The sequence below is a fragment of the Plectropomus leopardus genome, chromosome 2 (genome assembly GCF_026936395.1).
Source record: "Plectropomus leopardus strain MGB_pleo_1.0 chromosome 2, ASM2693639v1, whole genome shotgun sequence".
NCBI classification, from domain to species: Eukaryota; Metazoa; Chordata; class Actinopteri; order Perciformes; family Serranidae; genus Plectropomus; species Plectropomus leopardus.
In genome coordinates this window covers 29755156-29775298 of record NC_142177.1, presented here as the reverse complement: position 1 = coordinate 29775298, position 20143 = coordinate 29755156, and the positions used below count along the sequence as shown (strand labels likewise).

Below are 20143 nucleotides of genomic sequence, written 5' to 3'. Positions count from 1 at the left end.
ATTAGATATAAAGTAAAGATTAATTAAGATTATTAGTGATATTTATTCACGTTTTTCACGGTAATCGATCCTAGATTTATTTCTTTTTTGTATAATCAGCATGTCAGATTTTACAGAGTAGGCTCACTTCCTTTAAACTCCTTTTCATTGTCAATCTTGTGGTCTTTTCGGGGCTTTTTAGCCCCAACTGACGCTGACTCCAGTGAGGTAATTTGTCAGATTTAATGCAGATCCTTGTGGAGCCATAAATGGCTTCAGACAACTTTTCTTTTTTTTCACATTGGCGGTAGTGGACCTGTTTGATGTGTATTATCTGTGGACTGTCTGCAAGTGTGCATCACTATCCCCATTTGTACAGTTCATCACGGCTCACCACTCTTTATGGCACCAGAGTTTTTACTTTGCATTTAAATGTAGCCATTTACCAAGATGTATAGACATTTAGGTGTTAGGTGTGGTTAGATGACCAATTGTATATCCCAGATATTTATTTTAAAAGAAAACTGAAACCTTTACTTGTGGGGCGTTATGAACGATCATATATCACACAAATTAAGGTGTTTAAGTATCTGAAACCTGAGAAAATTTGCTTGATTTCTTTCAAATCATGGGAGGAAGGCAATGGGCACAGAAAGAAGAAATGATCAAAATATTAGCAAGAAATTAATAAAAAAAGTACACACAAATACCTGAGAAGTAGAATGAATGAATGAATAAATGAATGAATGAATAAATAAATAAATAAATAAATGAGTGAATGAGTGATTTTTAAACAAGGAAATCTCCTGCAAAAGTGCTTGAAAAATATTATAATTTTTTTTTGCCTAGATATTCTCTTGCTTTTTAAAAAATAATCTACTAAGTCTGAACATGAGAAACTGGCTTGTCTACTATGTGCCATGTGCTTCCTCAGTGGTTGCTTCATTATATATAGATCTGTGTATTCTTATGTTTTACATTCACGCTGACACAGCAAAGCAGCTCTGGTATCAACTTACCAGCAGACTGTGTCCACAGGTTTCTGTATTGTGCTTGAACTTGTGGCACAGAGCGGAGCGCTGCTCTGCTGTAACAGAGATGAATGAGCCATCAGGTTACTATGAAACCACAGCTCCTCCTGCCGCTCCTCTCTCCACAGACCAGAGCACGACAGTCACATCTGCAGATCTTGGCTGCCCTCATCTGGGTAGGAACAGAAATGGAAGAAAAGTAGACCAAATCATTTTTATCTTTACAAAACAAATAGCCAGTAAAGTTACAGTCTACATCTTTATCTATCCAGGCACATCTTTGTCTATCCAGACACACTTTCAGGGAATTTAATGAGAAAGTATTAGTATATTTTTTGGTGAGAAATGTCCCACACGCACCCGTCTTCATCCCAGCAGCACAGAAGATTTATACAATCAGCACAGTTTCAAGGTACCAAGATAAGTGTCACCAACTCAGTGTCTGAGCAAATATCCTACCTTCTCTTGTTATGATAACGGCCAGAAAAGTGTTTTTCAAGAACATTATGATGTCACAGGAAAGTTGACCTTTGACCTATTGGATATAAATTGTCATCACTTCATCTTTTTATTCTTTTACACATTTATGTGAAATTTTGTCAAAATTAACGTGTGAATTCTCAAGTTATGACCATAAAGTGTTTCATAAGGTCACATTGACACTTTGAGTACCAAATTCTTATCAGTTCATCCTTCGGTCCAAGTGGACATTTCTGCCACATTTGAAGAAATTCCCGAAAGATCTTGTGTAGGCTGACTCACCCATGACTCACCCATGACTCACCCATGACTCAGTCCATGATCAGCCCCAACCTCTTGGTCTGGAAGCAGAAGCCCTAATTGAGGTGATAATTTAGCATCGGGGGCTTAGCCGAGATATTTTTTTTTTTTGATAAAAAAAACAGGAATGTTTTCTGGGAAAAAAAAAATAAATAAATAAATAAAAAGTTTTCTTTTTTTTCTTTTAAATTTTTTGGTGTCTTTTTTCCCTAAACCTTTGGCTTTTTTTCTTTAATTTTTTTCTCTAAATCTTTTTGGCATTTTTTTTTCTCTAAAACCTTAAAAAGTGAAATTGTCATAGGATTTCAATTTTTCTGACAGTCATTGAACAGATCAAACTTTTTTTCACAAACTTGACATGGTCACAAGTCACCTGCGCTTCATTCAGAATGGACCTACTACCCACTTTTGGACCGCTAGTTGGGAGCCACTGTCCTAGGCGTCCCTGAAATACTGAAATTATCAGAAGGGGATGAAAGTGAAGTCATAGTGACCTCAACCTTTGACCTCCAAAGTCTTATCACTTCATTCTTGAGTCTAAGCGGATGTTTGAGCCAAATTTTAAGAAAGTCCCTCAGGGTGTTTCTGAGATAATGTTCTCATGAGAATGTGAATGATGATGCTTTCAGCTGTTAAACGTCACATTTTATACTGTTATTGTAGCAAAATGAGTCAAAGAGTGAAACAAAGTGAGCTCTTTCTACCTGTTCATCAAAAGTAAAGACTCTCCCAAAATGTTTTGCAGCTGAAATCATGTTGGTTCGCAAAATCTCAAACTGAAACAAGATAAAGTGTTTGGCTGATGATGGGGTGGAGATGCCTTGGTGAATAATATCTATGCATTCAGGATGTTTCAGTCATTTGCTTTTACTAGTCAATTATATATATAGTATATAAGCATATTGTCAGAATGGCAAAAGGAGAAAATATCTCTCAATAAATGGAAGAATGTAAATGCAAAACAGGATGACAGTGAATTTTAAGCGCTGCGTCCTTGATGCTAATCCTGAATCTGAAGTGGTCAATTATAATTGCATGCTCTACATATTCGAAGACTACACTAAGATGTGAAAGGATTAAACTGAACTTTCGCCCGATTCTGCAGCTAAAGGAAGGTCACTGGTTTCTTTAATGAGGTCGGTGTCTGTAATACGATCTTTTGATTCATAAAAGCTTGAAACATCTCAAAAGCCTCAGATATGAGCAGAGTCTCGGAGAGGAGAACGTGTCTTTTGGGGATTTAAAAGATATAAATTCTTTTTTTTACTTGTGAGGTTGAACTGTGAGTAACAAAATGGAAAGTGTCAGTGTTGAGAGAGTGACTGACCCTGCTGTACCATAACCAATTTATCCTTTGATGAGGATGATCGTGATATAGGTCCACAAAGGTTAAAACACCACTAAAATTTCTCTATTAGCTGATATGACCTGTCAATGAAAGTGTCGTGAAGCTGTAAGTGCTCAATCTCTGCTCTAACTGGGATTTATTGTCAGACCCAGCAGCCAAATCTACAGCGCTGGTGTCTAACCTTTTTCTAATGGAGAGTATTAAACACCATAAAGATATATATATAAAACTGCTGAGCGACCCTCCTCATACACTGGTGGAGGTCACTTACTGACTCCAGGCTGTATTACTTAAAGGAATACACGCCCCCACCCCAAATGATTAATTATATATCAGTTACTCACCTCACGTTATGTATAATTTGTGAGGAAAATTTTTGATGAATTGAAATCATTGGGGTCCAACAATAGCAAAACTATATCATAACATCTGTTTACAAACTCTCACACAACTGGTGCTATATGGTCAGTGGTGAAATGGAACTATGTACATTTACTCAAATACTGTACATATGTACAAATTTAAGGTACTTGTACTTTACTTGAGTTTATTCTTTTCGTGCCACTTTACACTTCTACTGTGCTACATTTATCTGACAGCTTTAGTTACTTCACAAATTCAGATTTTTGCATAAAAAGCATTTGATGGGTTTATAAAATATCTTTTAATATAAATTAAATTACCAAAGATTTTACAAAAGAACAGCTGCAACAGTTGTTGATTAATCAATCGGTCAATTCACAGAAAATTAACTGCTAATTATTTTTGATAACCATTTAAGTCTTTCTCTATTTTTAAAATTATTTCAAGTTTTAGGGGGTGTCATCTTCAATTTTGTAAATAATTTTGAGGGTTTTAGTCGATTAATCATTTTGCTGATACACTTAGAATTATTTGGCAACATTTTTTAAGGAATATATTTGTTATTTTTCAGATACAAGAGAAAAAATTACATGAAAAATTACTAGCTAAAATTAAGAAAATAAAAATAGTGGTTATTATATCCCTGCCCAACCCCATACTTACTTGCTTCACTTAAGTAACATTTTCAATGCAGGACATTAACTTATAACAGAGTATTTCTACAGTTTGGTATAAGTATTTCACTTAAATAAAGAATCTGAATGCTTTGTCCACCAATGAATATAATCCAAGAATTGAGCATTCGAGTGGATAAATGAGACTTGGATTATTTTGCACTGGTTGTGTGAGAGTTTGTTAACAGATGTTTTGATGTCGTTTCGCTGCAGTTGAATACGGTCCCCCTTTACTTCAATTAATCAAGAACTCTCCTTTTTTGGATTCTTCGTTCACTGTGGAGGTATGCAAGAAAAACAACATTCACAAATTCAGTGTAACACCAGGTGATTACTTGATATGCAGCTGGTCATTTGGGGGTGAAGTATTCCTCTAATAGGCATTTTTCTGTTTGTGTTTTGTCTTTGGCAGCAGTGATCTCTGAGCCGTTTCCCCCCTCCCACTGCAGAGCAGGTGAATGCTTATATACAGCAGCTGATTAATGGTTTGTCATTACCGTCCTCAGTTATATGTCACTTGACCTGATCGTCCTCTTATTAAGGGCATAAATGTAAATCATTAAACCATAATTGGGATGCTTGCATTCATCCATTTCCTGAAAGTTGTGAGGGGAGCCTCAGCCTCTGAGGAATAACTGCTTATTTCCATCAGCGATGACCTCAGAGGAGCATTTTGTGACTCAACCTGGAGTGATGGGAAATGTGCCACACAGAGGTAGAGGAACTGTAGAGGCAGAGAGTGACCAGAAGCAAAGACCGCTCATTCTGAAAAATTAATTATTAGCAATCTGTCATTGCTGCAGCCAAAGCGTGTGTGCACATTACCGTAATTGAGCCTATTTCTTAAGATTAAGCTGATTCTGAAGGGAAACTGGCTTCTTGGGTTTTCCTCCTTTGCCTGTCACTCACAACCTTAATCTGCTTAGTTGCCAGTCCTACAGACTGCATAATCAATACACTACACTTCAATAATTAAACCATCCCTCCCCAGGCCTTTATGCTTTCTAAAGGGCTCATCTGTTGATCACTGCTGTCTCACCTTAAAAAAGATGAAACCTGAAATCACTGTCATGACTCAGAAAAAGAAAAATAACCTGATTCAGCGATTTCACATATCAAACAGGTTTTTAACTTCAGCTACTTGTGATTGTCCTTGTGAGCTCAGTTTAGAGCTGTTAGGCTACTTTATCCCTTAATGTGAGCCTATACCTGTACACCTGCTGGCAACAGAAAACAGTGTGGTTTCAGTGGTAATTTAAAAATAATCTAGATTTATGCATGACACCCTGCTGAAAAAACATCAACTAGTACTTCTTGACCAGTTTGTTTGACCAGCTCAGGGTATGTTTTCACATAACTATTGGTGGTTGAGCTGGTCACACCAGCTTGTGGTGATTGTCCATTGACTTTTCTGTAAAACTGAAGCCAAATAAACAGCCTTGAAATAACAGTGTCATGAGGGGGAAGTATGAAAAGCCAAGGGCATAAATCAGTTCCTGTTATGGGATATGCATAAAGATAAATGACAGACTGGCCACACCAGCATGTCTGGACTTTGGCCCACCCAGCTAACCCATCAAAGACCAGCAAGAACTGGGTCAAGACCATCTAAAACCACCATCGACTGGCTAAAACCAACTAAAACCAGCTACCAGCATAAGTTGTTTTTTAAGATGTTTTTTTCCAGCAGTGATAAAACACTGTTGGTTGATCTGTGTATTTTCTTTCCATTCTGGATTGTCTGCCCCGCCCTGATCAGTTTCACCTGTTGCTGCTCCTTCTGCTCAGTGACTCCCTCTATATACCAGCTGAGGGCTTCTGTTCCTGGTCAGTTTGTTGTTTGTGTTTATTCCAATGAGTGCTAGTTTCAGTTTGTGCTAGAGTTTAGATTTTTCCAGGTGTTTATATTCCTGGGATTGGGATCTACCTGTTACATGCCCGCCTTGAAGCTCCCGTTTGTAAACACTTTTTCCTAATCCAGCTTTTGAACTCTTCATGCTGCCTTATCAGAATAAGATAAAAATTACAGAAAAAAATCAAACAGCTTAGGTGGAATGTAACTCAGTGCATTTACTCAAGTACTTTAGTATAAGTTTAAGGTACTTGTACTTTATTTGAGTATTTTATTTTCATGTCATTTCAGACATTTAACTGACCACTTAAGTTACTTTACAAATTAAGCATTATGTATAAAAAAAACAACATAAGTTACATAATTTACATAATTTTAAGGGTTTTGGGATGTTTTTTCTGGGTTTTTTTTAATGAATTTTTAATTTTCTGGACGTTTTTTTTAAAAAAAAAAAAACAAACAACAAATTTATATAAGTTTGGTGGTTTTTAGGTGTTTTTTGTCGAATCTTTTTTTCTAATGATTTTAAGGGTAAGATTTTTCTACATTAGGTACTTGATTCTTGATACTTCAAGTATATTTTTCTGATTATACTTACTTTTACTCAAGAAACATTTTCAGTGCAGGACTTTTACTTGTAGCAGAGTATTTTCCACCACTGCCTGTTATTGGGATCTCATCATGGAAATGTAGGTAGAACACAGAGGAAATAAGTATTCAATCAACTGGAGCAAACAAGGGCTTCTTATTTCTTCTCTTTCCTGTTCATATATTGTATGTGTGCAAGAGCAAAGAAAGAGGGACTCTGCGTGTTTGTGTTCAGGACGCAGAAATGCTGATGCCTCTCCTTTGGGCCCTGTCAAGCACACTTAGTGTCAGTGTTTACAATGCAAAATGGGAGAAAGTCCCTGTAATTCCAGGCGGCCTGAAGGCAGGCGGGAGCAGGAGGAAGCCAGGAGCCAGGGGGACATTGTTTTAGTTTTGGAAAAGCCTGCAGAGCTGTCTGTTCAAACACTTCTGAAGGACGTACTCACCTCATGGTGAAGTCACAGTGTGTGAAGTCACGAGTTTAGATTGATTCACGCTGCGACAGAAGTGCCTCTGTCAGAGCCGCTCACTATGGGAAACCTCAGGCTAATGTGATTTATAATGTTGAGCCGCCACATTCTGTTATAAAAGACACCAGAGTACGTCATGGCTTTACTTTGCTGGTTGTGTCATTTCTCCTCCAACTGTTTGACGTAAAACCACAGACCACCGGTCTCAGTTCAGCTCACACTTCAAACTAGATGGAATAGTTTGACATTTTGGGGAAATGCGCTTACTCACTTTCTTGGCAAAAGCTGGATGAGAAGACTACTCTCGTATCTATAGGCCTATTGCTGTACTATAATCCCCCCCATCATTTACACAACAGTGTGTAACAAAAATCAAGTATACAATTTAATATATACAAACAAAACAGTAACAAAAAGCAAGGGGGATATTACATTAGATAAAAATATTATAAGGCATACAAATATCAAAGTGCCTTTAGTGCCTTTTTGTAAGTTGAATCAGTGAGTACTTTCATATAAAATTTAATAAAATCAGAAAACTGGCGATGTTGTTTTTCATTGTTAAACTTACATTTATGTATGAGGTGCTTTGGTAAAATCATTAATAAATTAATTGGAAAATGTGCATTGCCTTCTTTTTGGGGGTAATTTAGAAAGCCAAATACCAAAATAATCCCATAATAATTTCCTAAAATTATTGTTTGTTGTAAATTTTTAAAGATATGGTCCATGATGTATCTGCAAATGTCCTTCTAGTATTTCTTGGTGTAAAACCAATGCCAAAAAGGTGTAAAACAAGAGTGTTCATCACAAAAAGAGCAGTTTTGTATATATATATATGTATATGTACCTCCACCATGGGGTACTGATCTTGCCATCCAGCTCCCTGCAAGAAAGCAAGTCTCTCCATTTGGTGCGTGCTTTTATTTCATCTGTCTCTGCACACTTGATCCAGTTTAATGCAAGCGGTGTTGGAGGTAATTCTGTTTCTGCTGTTCAGCCAATAAGAATTAAGTGGATCAGATGTGCAAGAGTTGTGAAGGAGGAAGAAATTAGCCTACAGGATAGATGACAGATGAAGATAAAAAGAATTTTATTTCCCCCAGCGTTCGGCCTGTCAGGCACACAAATCCCCTCCCTTCCTTGTTGGGATTAGCAGAGTCCTGTCGCTTGGTATTATTTAACCTACAGCATTAAATAAAAATGGTTTCATAAGGGTCAGTGCTGGACCCAGCAAACAGGGTGCACTAGGCAAGTTTCAACTGCCGTTGTTGTTATTACTAATATGTGCAGTGAAAATTTTGTGTTATGATTTAGGAAAGATGTTCTATGCTTTTAATAATTTATATTCTCCTTTATAACTGTTTTTCTTTCTTTTTTAAAAAATAATTCCTGTGTTTTATTTGATCATGGCTCTGTTTTTTCTGTCTTTGTGGAGCACTGTGCTATTGTTATTATTATTATTATTATTAACAACATTATCATAATTATTGTGTTTATTTGTAGAACAAGAGCAAATGACAAAGAACAAGGTATGTGCAAATTTCTTGTTGTCTTATTGTCACAATTTTTTTTCTGTGCTCGGGATGGCTTTTGCCTTTTCATTTTCAGTTACTCTGATGCTCTCCTAATTTGTTCTCCACGATTTCTCTTTTTTTTTCTTTCAAGTGCAAAAAAATGATATAATTAAGGATGCAGGATATTTGATGTTTTGCTGACATCCGATATATAATGACTCATTTGGCTGATAACTGATAAATATATTGATATACACAGTTTTTTAGTGATTATCAAATCTCTTCTGTAGTGGATGAATATCATATCATGCATACTCTTACTGTGATGGCCCGCCAGCAGATGGAGACATAAAATACAATGCTTTTCCATATTTGCCATATTCATTCATTGTGCAAAATCAGAAAAATACTTCAACCTATGGCTGATGTTTTGTACCTGTTCACTTTGCCAAAAATTAAAACATTTCAGTTTGTGATATTGGTAGAAATCAGCATGTTGGCTGATTCTGCAATTTCATTTTAAAGCCAATATCTCCTGATGTGGATATTGATGTGCAGATATTGTTATGCATCCCCCCCATAGACTGTATATAAAGATGGAGAACATGACAGCTCCCCCAAAGTGTAACATTTCAATCTCGATCGCCCCCTGGTGTCTGTCTGCAGTATAGGTCATAAAGCCCGCCCCTCCATGTTACCGAATGGGACACAGGCCAAACTAAAAACTAAAAGTACACAAAGGAAGTTCTCATCAGCATGATGATTGTTCAAGTGTTGTTATGATAGGTTTGGTTTTAGTGAGCTAATTATATAAAAGGGGATTTTTCTGCCATGATTGACAGCTGCGACAGCCAATTCATGTGCTCGCATCCAACGTCGCTGCTTGCTTTTGGTCAGAAGGGTGTTTTGGCGGGAACTACCCTACCACAGACATCACTACTGTGCAGACTCTGGCTCACAATGACATCACCATTGCAAGATGGCAACGCCCCTATCTTGGATATTTTAACCTCACTTAAGCATGGGGGGGTCGTGGGGGCGACCCCTAATTTTTTTTTTTTTTTAAAGATTATTTTTTGGGCTTTTATTGCCTTCAATCGACAGGACAGTGTGAGCGTGAAAATGGTAGAGAGAGAGGTGGAGACATGCAGCAAAAGGCTGAGGCCAGAATCAAACCCACGGCCGTTGCGGCGAGGATGCAGCCTCTGTACATGGGGCGCCGCTCTATCCACTGAGCCACCAGGCACCCCAATCCATCTCTATATACAGTCTATGATCCCACCATATAATAATAATAATGATAATAATAATGGGGGCTGGGGGCATAAATGTCAGTCACCTATAGAAAGGTCCGCCACTGATGTTGGCAGTTTACAGTGTGGGAGAGAGAGCTGCCTAACAGTCAAGACTAAGGGTAAAAAATGCTCTCATTAAAAAAGCACTGCTTTTGGCTCTACTCACAGATTTGACTGCTGATCCAAGCCACACATCTAATTTAGAAATAGGTCCACCTCCTCTGAAATGTACAGTAACTACAGTATTTCCGGTCACTTGTAAACCTCGGTGATTGATGGAAAACAAAATCCATAAAAGATGACAACAAGATCTCGAATTAAAAACTAAAAAAAAAAATCTTCAACTAATGTGAGCGACCGCGGCCAATGATCATCGTTCAGTACCAAGATGATGTGAAATTCAGTGCAGGCCGCTCACCGCATCTCATCCGCCCATCCCCTCCTGCCAGCTGCCACTTGCAGTAGTGGTGATGCTGCTCCCTGGTGTGTAGAGGAGGAGAGAGAGCGTGTCCGCTGCCCAATGACAGCGCAGGATGCTGAGAGAGGCTGCTGGGGTGAATGGAGGCGACAAGATGCCGTCTAAAGCGGCGAAGGAGAGGAATTAACATCGATCAAGGTACATTTTCATCTTTTATTCTGCACCCACTTCATCCGCGTGGCGTTATCGAAGTAATGACACGTGCGTCCTGTCGTTTTCGCGTTTTGTGCGCGATCTGGCGGAATTAGGAACCGGCTATGTGCGTTTAAAAAAAAAAACAAAAAACATTCGTTGATTGCATGAACACAGTCAATCACTTGATAACCTGTGAGTCTGCATTTAAAATCGAGACTATTTAAGCAGCGCCGTATTTCAAAATAAAAGGTTTTCAGTCGACTAATGTTTCATTGGTGTGTTCAGGTGCTCGACGCAAACCACGCCGGAGCTATCGAAAATGTAGGCCCAATGAGCTGTCAATTGCTCGGTCGTGCTTCCTATGCTGCATCAACTAACTGAACCTGCACATCAGCCTGCAGACATTATGATAAACATTTGAATTGAAAACCGAAGCCTGTGTGGTAAGGATAAACATCGTGTTTTCCCAGTCATTTTTGCATTCACCAGCCATTTCTAAGCCGGCTCGAGATCCCGGAGGATGATCAGGCCATTTGGACTCGCACATTTACATTTTCTCATCCAATCAACCAACCATGGAAGTCAGTGGGAAGCACGGGGGCGTTAATACTGTGTAGTAGAATACGTGATGAGGAGGCTGCATGTGTTGCTCAAGTAGCACTGCACCGCACTGAAGGAGCTTCTTTTCACATTCAATTCCTTTATTATTAACCCATTGTAAAGGCTATTTATAGCAAAAAAAATGTCCTTTATCCGCCCCAGACATGCGCTCTGACCTCAAAAGCACGTCCTCGCAGTCAAAGATTCCTGCTTTTTAGTCTTATTCAGTGCAGTTTTGAGGAGGAACAAAATGCCTGCATGCTGGCTTAAAATGTCACGATCGCCTCGTAGAAAAAGGGTCTCCCTGACCCCACAGATACACTCATCATCGCCTGTGGTGAAATCTTTCTGTCAGAACATCTGTATCCTCCCCGCTGTTAACACATCACTGATCTTTGAATTGCCAGTCATAATTTCTTCAGAGGTCTGTGCTGGCATTTGCTGAAAGGTTTTCAGGTCCTGGTGTCTGTAATTGCTCAGTAATACCTGGGCAGTGTGGCAATGACGTCAGCTCAGAAATGGAAGTGACAGCATGGCCACGTGTGTCAAAAATCTGCATGAAAAAGACCATATATTAAACTGTAACAGCCTTAAGTGGTTATTCATAGTGTATTTATGCATCTTCTGTTTGTTGTAAAGATAAATGCATAGCAGTAGCCGATGAAGTATTCAGATCCATTACTTAAATAAAAGTACTATTGACACCCCGTGAAAATTCTGTTACAAGTAAAGGTCAAGCACAAGTAAATATAATCATTAAAATGTACTAAAGTGTTAAAAGTACAAGTAAAAAACAGAAAAACAAACAAACTATTATTAAAAGAATTATTTAAAAAGACACTAAAAAACATCCCAAAGCCAAAATTATATATATAAAAAAGGAGAAAAAATACACCCAAAACTTCAAAATAAAAACTAGAATAAAACATTAAAAAACTCAATATTAGAAAAAAAATTTGAAATGTCACCCTAAAAGTCAAAATTATTCAATATAGAAGAAAAAAAACCCATACCTCCCCTCAAAATTATAAACAAAATTGAAAATACTTAAAATCATTTAAAAAAAGAAAAAGACTTAAATGTTTATCAAAATAATTGGCAATTAATTTTTTGTCAATCGTCTAATTGATTAATCAACTCGTCATTGCAGCTGTACTCGATTTTATTAAAACAAATTTTAGAAACTCTTATGTTTTTTTATGTCACATAAATGTAGTGAAGGAAAAAGTACAACATTTCTCTCTGAAATGTGGTGAAGTAAATGTATAAAGTGACATGAAAATAAAATACTCAAGTAAAGTTCAAGTACCTCAAATTAATACTGAAGTACAGCACTTGAGTAAATGTACTTACAGTCCACCACTGCTGTATCGTGGGGGTGGGGTGAAGGATTATTGGCCTTCTCAGCTGGAATCCCTGGCGGCACTCAAGTATTATCACTGTTTCTGCAATAATATGATACTCTGTTATTGCACTTGGGTCATTTCCCTCTGCACAGCCCACTGAGACATGTGCCTTTTGGTGCTGTGTTTATTTGTGTGTGTGTGTGTGTGTGTGTGTGTGGGGAATCCGTCACCGTATTTTGTTTTTGATTGGATATAAAGTGGTGTACAACATTCCAGGGATTTGAGATTTCTACAAAACTTATTCATCATTTGACTTAAATGTTCATTATACGTATACTTGCAGATAGAATTAGTCAATTGATTTATTAGTCAATCAACAAAACGATGCATATTTAAGCCATGTATCAAACAAAACACCAAAGATTCATTGATATCAGCATCTAAAATGAGAGGATGTACAGTTTGTTCTCTGTTTTATATTGTTGTAATCTGAAAATCTTTCGGTTTCTGACTGCCAAGGACAGTAACATCATTTCAGTATGCAAAATTGGATATTTTTTCTATTATCTGCACTAAATAATGAATAGACTAATTAAAAAAAAAACAAACAAACCAACAAACAGCCTAATACTGAACACTTGATCAAACCCATCAGTATTCTCAAACTACTGCAAATTAATCTTGTCACATATTGAACATCAATAGATAGATTAGATTAGATAGATTAGATTAGATAATAGATTTCGAGGTAATGTACTGAGGTCAGAAATTCTAGCTCCTCACAACATTACTGTAAATACTAAAGCAATCACTGTGAAATGTGTGACTGTGGCACTCCTATGTTAAAGACTGTGTGCAGCATTTAATTTAAGATGTTTGTTCAGTGTGATTATTTTTGAGGTATACGTCTGTAGTGTTAAGCATTTCTTTCAAGCAGTGTTTTCCTCCATTTGGCATATGTAATCAGGATTTTTTTAAAGTGAATATTCCTGGCATACAGTATTATTAAATAGCTGACAGTGAAGATTGGCAGGAAACATGATGAGCGAGGGGGAGGACATGCAACAAAAATGGAGCTGGAATCAAAGCATGGAAGTTGCGTTCACATGGCACATGTCCCAGATCACTGGCTCATCAACGCGGCACAGTTGGCATAATTTTTAAAAACTTTTCCACACATCACATTACATAGTTTTCCTGTAATTCACAAATACAACGGCAGCTTTGCATAAGACAATCACAGCTGAAGTTGAATACCAGAGTGTCAGCTTTAGTAAGATGGCTGACAAACTTTTTATATAGAAGTGTTCAAGTTAAGATAAGCAACTTAAAGGGATAGTTCATTTCAAAATTATGAATACAAATTTGTCCTCCCACCTGTCGTAGAGATCGTACAGATGTCCGCCCTGTCTTGAATACAATGGAACTATATGGCACTCGGCTTGTGGTGCTGAAAGAGCCAAAAAAACATTTTGTGACCCGCTTACCCAAGATAATCCACAGACCTTGTTGTGAGCAGTTTCATGTGAAACAATTTTCTTTCAACAGAACTACAACCGCCAACAATATCACTGCACAGAAGGAAGTGTGCATCAATTGCTAGCTCTCTAACATTACAGGTCTGCTGAAAAGGACGACATTAATGTTTACATCTCCACTGTCATGAGCACAAGTCTCTCATCCATGAGTAGATGCATGCTTACTTTTACACTGTGATACAGCTGGTGGGTGTAGTAAAGAGAAAATAGTTCCTACACTTACACCAAAACAGTCCAGATTGATAAATAACTACAGGTAAAAATATGTATTATTTTTAATTTTGTGGTGAAATGTCCCAGTAAAGAATTACAAACAAGCCAGAAAATTGCTGACTGAATCACGATAACAACATTTAAGATGTGGAAAAAGTCTAAAAAATTATAACAGCATATGCCAAAAAAACAACTCTAAGAGAAACAGTGATTACATGTAGATCCTAACAACCTCTGACTGAAAGATGCTTCACAGGACGTTTTGCTTTACGCCGCAAACCACAGTCAGGCCTCAAAAATGAGTTGAATCATCCACACTAACAGTTTCACCAAAAAACAAACACGCTGAGCCTCAACAGACTAGACATACAGCAGGTCAGTTCTAATTTATTACAAGATGTTTTTGTTGTTTTTCTCTTCTGCCTAATGCTGAATGCTGTTTTTGCTCTTAAAACATTTCCTGACCAGACTTCACAGACCGGCTGTAGCAGGCTGACCACTGTAGATAAGAGCTGCAGTGTTTGTTGTTGCATATGTCTGCATATTTAAATTGTGAGTTTAATTTGCCAGTGTCTCTCAGAGGGACAAAGATGAAAAAAGGAGCCTTTTAACAAATTGTGGTTGATTTGCTCTTTATATTAGTTCATTTCCATCCTATTTGTAGACACCTTTTGCGTATTACTAACAGAGATGACGGTGTGCTGTCTGACCTCCTGTGCCAGGCTGCAGTGACAGCCGCCCCCCCGCCCAGTGTTTCCACACAGATGATGCTTCAGTGAGTCCTGCCATCCAAAATCTCACTGGATTTCAGGAGACCTGTTGACACATGGTTTTCTGTGCCATGCCATTTCATCCGTCCCTCAAAAGAAAAAGAAAAACTTTGGATTGTTAGAAAGAGAGCTCGTATAAAGCCTGTCATATCACCTTGGCACTGCCGCAAAACTCACCATCTACATCCGACCACCGTTTTTTTGAAAACTCATGTCCCCGTTATACGTCAGAAGACTGAGGTGCTTTATCTCCGTTAGTCCAGGCATTGTCACCATGGCAACTGGGTCTGAGCAGCAAGTGTCACCAGAGGAGAGAAAGTACCGTAGTTCGCTTTGATGGAAGAGTCTAATTTTTTGTCTCACAGACGGTCCGGTGTTATTCATCACCAGACAGCCTGTGACATTAACAACCGTCTCTCAGCGTCTTTGTTGTTAAACGCCTCTCTGTATTTTACCCCAAAAGATATCTACCATAATGTAATAATGACCATTATGTGTCATCTCGAGCTTAAATATATCATAGACTGTGATATATCTTGTGCTATATTGAAGCTGGAGGTGGTATGAATCGGCAAAACCATTATTACCACATTAAAAATTAAGCCCCCCCCCCATATCCCTCTCTCCTTGTTAGCCAGCAAGCTCTGTGGTATTTAAATTTCCTTTGATTTATGCAATTTTAATTAAAATTGTGGCTGGAAAATCTATACAGCATATTGTGAATTGCACAACATCAGTGGTTATAAAATCATTGCACGTCCCTTGTCTGTTTTAAATTGTAGGTTTTATGTGTTTATGAGACAATACAATCCAGCAGAGGATTGTTTAATGTCACATGCCATGGGCCTGATTATGTTAGCTGTCTTTTATAATTGAGTTGGGGACATTGTATTGATTTGTATTGTTGGATTCAACACAGTGGTGTATGGCGGTGTACTCTGGTGCTCTTTATAGAGTAACAGCTGCTGTGTTTCTGTGTATTTGTGATAGCCTGTAGTCTATCAGTGTGGTTCAGCCGTGTTATTACAGTAATAAACATGGTATGAAAACATCACTCTGTTCTCTACAGAAAATATAAGAAGAGCTGATCAAGTAGAGCCAAATATCACACTCACTTAAGTGCTACTTTGGTCTTAACAGCAGAATCATTGCTTGTTATTTTTTCCTTTTAGAAACTAATAAACACAAATCTAAAAAAAACCAAACAAACATAAAAAAAATAATAATGGGTTGAAATAATAAACCCAGACTTTTTGTGGGAGATTATTTTGTCATTAGGCTACCTCAGTTTTCCTCACAAATATCATCTGTGGTTATTAAAATAAAACAAAACGAAATAAGGTAAAATAAAACAAGAGTTTGGTCCAGGCATATAATATAAAATATGTAAAATTTATATTTCACAAAAGAGAGAAGCGGGGGTTAGAAGAGGAAATATTAAAAGTATACTAAATATTTTTTAAAAATGCATAAAATATAAATACAAAAGGCAGATTTTTTTTCAATAGAATTATGTCAGTGTTTCAAGTAAAACAAGTACTAAAATAACTGAACTGGTTCGTAAAAGAAAACAATAAAGTTGTAAGTGTGTAATAAGTATGAAACCATTAAAAAAAAAGTTTGGCTTAGGTCAGGTTTAGACAAGCGGAAACACATTTCAACGAGGAAACAGTTTTTGACACAACACGGAGCCGCAGTGAGCCTGAGCACCGCATTTTAAAGCGCTGTCCACTTAGAGGAGCTGAAATGTTAATGTCTGCGTTGTAAATGTGGATGATTTAATTATTTTCTCAGCTGTCTTTGCTGACAAACAGCCGGCTAACCGCGTTAGCATGCAAAAACACCGTATCGACTGCCCACCCTCCGGTCTCCACCGGTTAGCTAACGTTAGCCTTGGTCGCTCCGACCTGCGCACCACACGGGGATGGTGGGAGCTAGGCTAGCTAGCACCGGTGCTAATTTGGCGATTACAGCCGGAAATGCCGTCCGAGTGTCGGGGCAGCGTTGATGCCGCAACATGCTGGCAACCCTTCTGTGTCCTCCATAGGTAGCCCCGGTGAGTACGCGACTTTATGTTGAACCGCAAAACCCATTTTAACATGGTTAGCACCACTACCTGTGCTAACAGAGCTAACATGCTAACGGGACTAACATGGTCAACTGTCAAAACTGTTGTCGGTGGTTAACCAGTTAACAGCTAACGGTTGATATCCCGACTTCATGGGTATCATAATTTAGAGTAATTTAAAATAATTCACTATCTTGTATGAGAACAGACAGATCTGATATACCTGATCAGGTACTTTTTTATACGTATTTATCTGGATAATGCAGCTGCACAATGCACACTTTAAATATTATAAAATTATTAAAATCAATCCATTGTATATGCTTGATGATGTAATAGCTTTACAATACCATACAAGAAAAATGTACGCACCCAAAAAGTTTCTGGTTTGTTTTTCATTGTATTTTTTTTTACAAAATAAAGTAAACAAAATAAAAATATTTTTATAAGGCTCATATAATTTAACTTACTGCTGCATTTGTATTTTACAACAAAACTATTAAAAAAAACTGAAACATTTCTTCAGAAATTGCTCTCAAATCCACTTAGTGTAGCATGTAAAAAAAACGTACAGAACACTATAATTAAGTAATATCACAATTACACTTGAAAGTAGTGTTATAGCTTAACCTAAACATTCCCAGTCACAACAGAAATTTGGCCTATTACAGCATTATAGTAAAACTAGTTCACTAAGAATGAACCACAAAAATGTCAATTTTACTTAAAGTGGTGTAGTAGCCTAAGTTGAACGTGAAAAAAAAGAAAATCATTATTTCAATAAAACCTGAATATCTGCTACAAATTGAGCTCTCCGTTTACAACACCTGTGTGACGGGTACATAAACAAGGCATCAGGCCGGATGTGTGCTCAAAATAACCAATCCTGATCAACTGATCCTTCCAATCTGATCGAGACATCCCTATCTGATATAAGATAACAATATTTTATTGTATGTTCTAATGATTAATAAGCCAGTGTACTGTGTGGTTATGAAGCTGTTTTCCATGCCTGTATTAGCAACATTAATGGGATGTAGATACATTTTGGCTAGTGGGAAATCCAGGATGATGCTGGGAAATTTCTGTGGGCCATTTGAAAAAAAGAGCCACATAAAAAATGACAGTTTGTCAGTATGCTGATTTTGACTAATACAGCCTTAAAACTAACACAGCTATCTATTTCCTCACCTGTAGCATCTTTCAGGTCATATCTGTTTGTTTTACCTTGTAGTACCGTTTGTATTTAATGAAAGTGTATGCATTTCTCTCTGTCTTTCATCTGACACACACAAACATCATCTAACAGGTGCTTCTCTCCCGTTTCCTCAGATCTGACTTTGAAGTACTCCCCCCATTAAGACATGAAATAAATCACCCATGTGCGCTTCAGAGGGTCAGAGCAGTCTCATTTCAGCGTGCTCCTGTTAAGGACCCTCTGGTGGCTACACCGCCGATTCACAGGACATGTACGGCAGTGCCAGAGCTGTAGGGCATATAGAGAGCAGCCCCGCACGGTCCCCGCGCCTGCCAAGGTCCCCCAGACTGGGCCATCGGAGGGCCAACAGCGGGGGCGGGGGTGGTGCGGGGGGAAAGACGCTCTCCATGGAGAACATCCAGTCACTCAACGCTGCCTATGCTACGTCGGGGCCCATGTACCTGAGTGACCACGAGGGCGTGGGCTCCACTGCCACCTACCCAAAAGGCACTATGACTCTGGGTCGCGCCACCAGCCGGGCCATGTACGGGGGCCGCGTCACAGCCATGGGCAGCAGTCCCAACATTGCTTCAGTGGGGCTGCCCCATGCTGACCTTCTGTCTTACAGTGACCTGGGCTCCCTCTCCATGCTGCACCACCACCACCACCACCAGGGGGTGCCCTCCGCTCTGCTGAGGCAGGCGGTGCGGGGCAGTGGTGGGGAGCTGCTGGAGATGCAAGCCCAGCTCAGGGATATGCAGAGGGAGAATGAGCTGCTGCGCCGAGAGCTCGACCTCAAGGACAGTAAGTTGGGGTCCTCCACCAACAGCATCAAGAGCTTCTGGAGTCCTGAGCTGAAGAAGGAGAGGATAATGAGGAAAGAGGAGGCGGCTCGCACATCAATCCTTAAAGAGCAGATGAGAGTCACTCATGAGGAGAACCAGGTGAGAGCAGCCCCCTCAACTGTCATAATCTACTCAGTACTGCACTGAATTTCAGCCTGCTGTCTTTCTACTTTCCTCTTTGATCTGCGTGTCTCTGCTTTCCATTCTCTTGTCTGCAATAGACCACTGTCACGCTCACTCCAAGAGTTCAGAGAAATATGCAGTCAGTCATGTTTTTCAGTACTTGTGGAAACCTTTCTGGAAAGAGTTCTTTGTGCACATAAATATTTAACACGCACTCTCCTCACATAGTACTCCAGTACGGAATCAATGTCAGAGAGACCACTTGAGCCACAGGAAATACAAAACCCTGCAATAATCTAGTTTTTGAAACATGAGCTGATACACTGAGCATTATGCAGTATATGAAAACATTTTATATTTCATAACTTTGACAATGAAAACTCATTCTTAGTTATTTAATAATTAGGTAAAAAGCCCGATGACACTGCCAGCAGATGAATTCTGTATGCAGCCACAATTTTATTATTTTTTTCTAAGGTTATTATCAGATTGGCACAAGAGTGTGAGATGTCAAAAGGTGTTTTTCTTGCTTCAGTGTGGGGGTGTAGTCATGGCCCAGTTAAATCAGTACTTGACAACAGTAGGCACAAGGCCCAGAGACAAATGTCAAGGATGCTTAAACACTCTCCCTCTCTCTTGCCATTTCCTCTGTCTTCCCTTTACTTACTTTGACTTTGATCATCTCTCACTGCCGACCTCTGTTCATCTAGCCTTCAGTTTTATATTTTCAGATACATAACAGTCTGTTTTTTGATTGCTAAATGTAGAAATTAGCAACTAAACTCTTATTTTTAATCACCTAATTGCCTTTGTGTATTTTTCTTACAGCCAAGAGAAAATACTATAAATGGAAATAATAAACATATGAAAACAAACAAACATTACTTACAGCACTTACATTTAATAATAGTTTCTGTTTACAGACAGAACTT

General features: G+C 38.4%; 1 protein-coding gene across 7 annotated transcripts in view; it reads left to right on the top strand.

Moving 5' to 3' along the window:
- Nucleotides 1–10358: 10358 nt before the first annotated feature.
- The window catches only part of erc2 (ELKS/RAB6-interacting/CAST family member 2), a 51382-nt gene continuing 41597 nt past the window's right edge, over nucleotides 10359–20143 (top strand). For 6 of the 7 annotated variants that reach the window (XM_042495993.2, XM_088090320.1, XM_088090322.1 and 3 more), the window contains exons 1-2: nucleotides 10359–10513; nucleotides 18378–19187. In XM_042495993.2, coding sequence (XP_042351927.2) covers nucleotides 18513–19187 — 675 coding nt within the window. In that variant the 5' untranslated portion in view covers nucleotides 10359–10513; nucleotides 18378–18512. Of the gene's footprint in view, nucleotides 10514–16651; nucleotides 17034–18377; nucleotides 19188–20143 lie in introns of those variants that run through there. The other variant, XM_088090318.1, reaches the window with a different exon arrangement.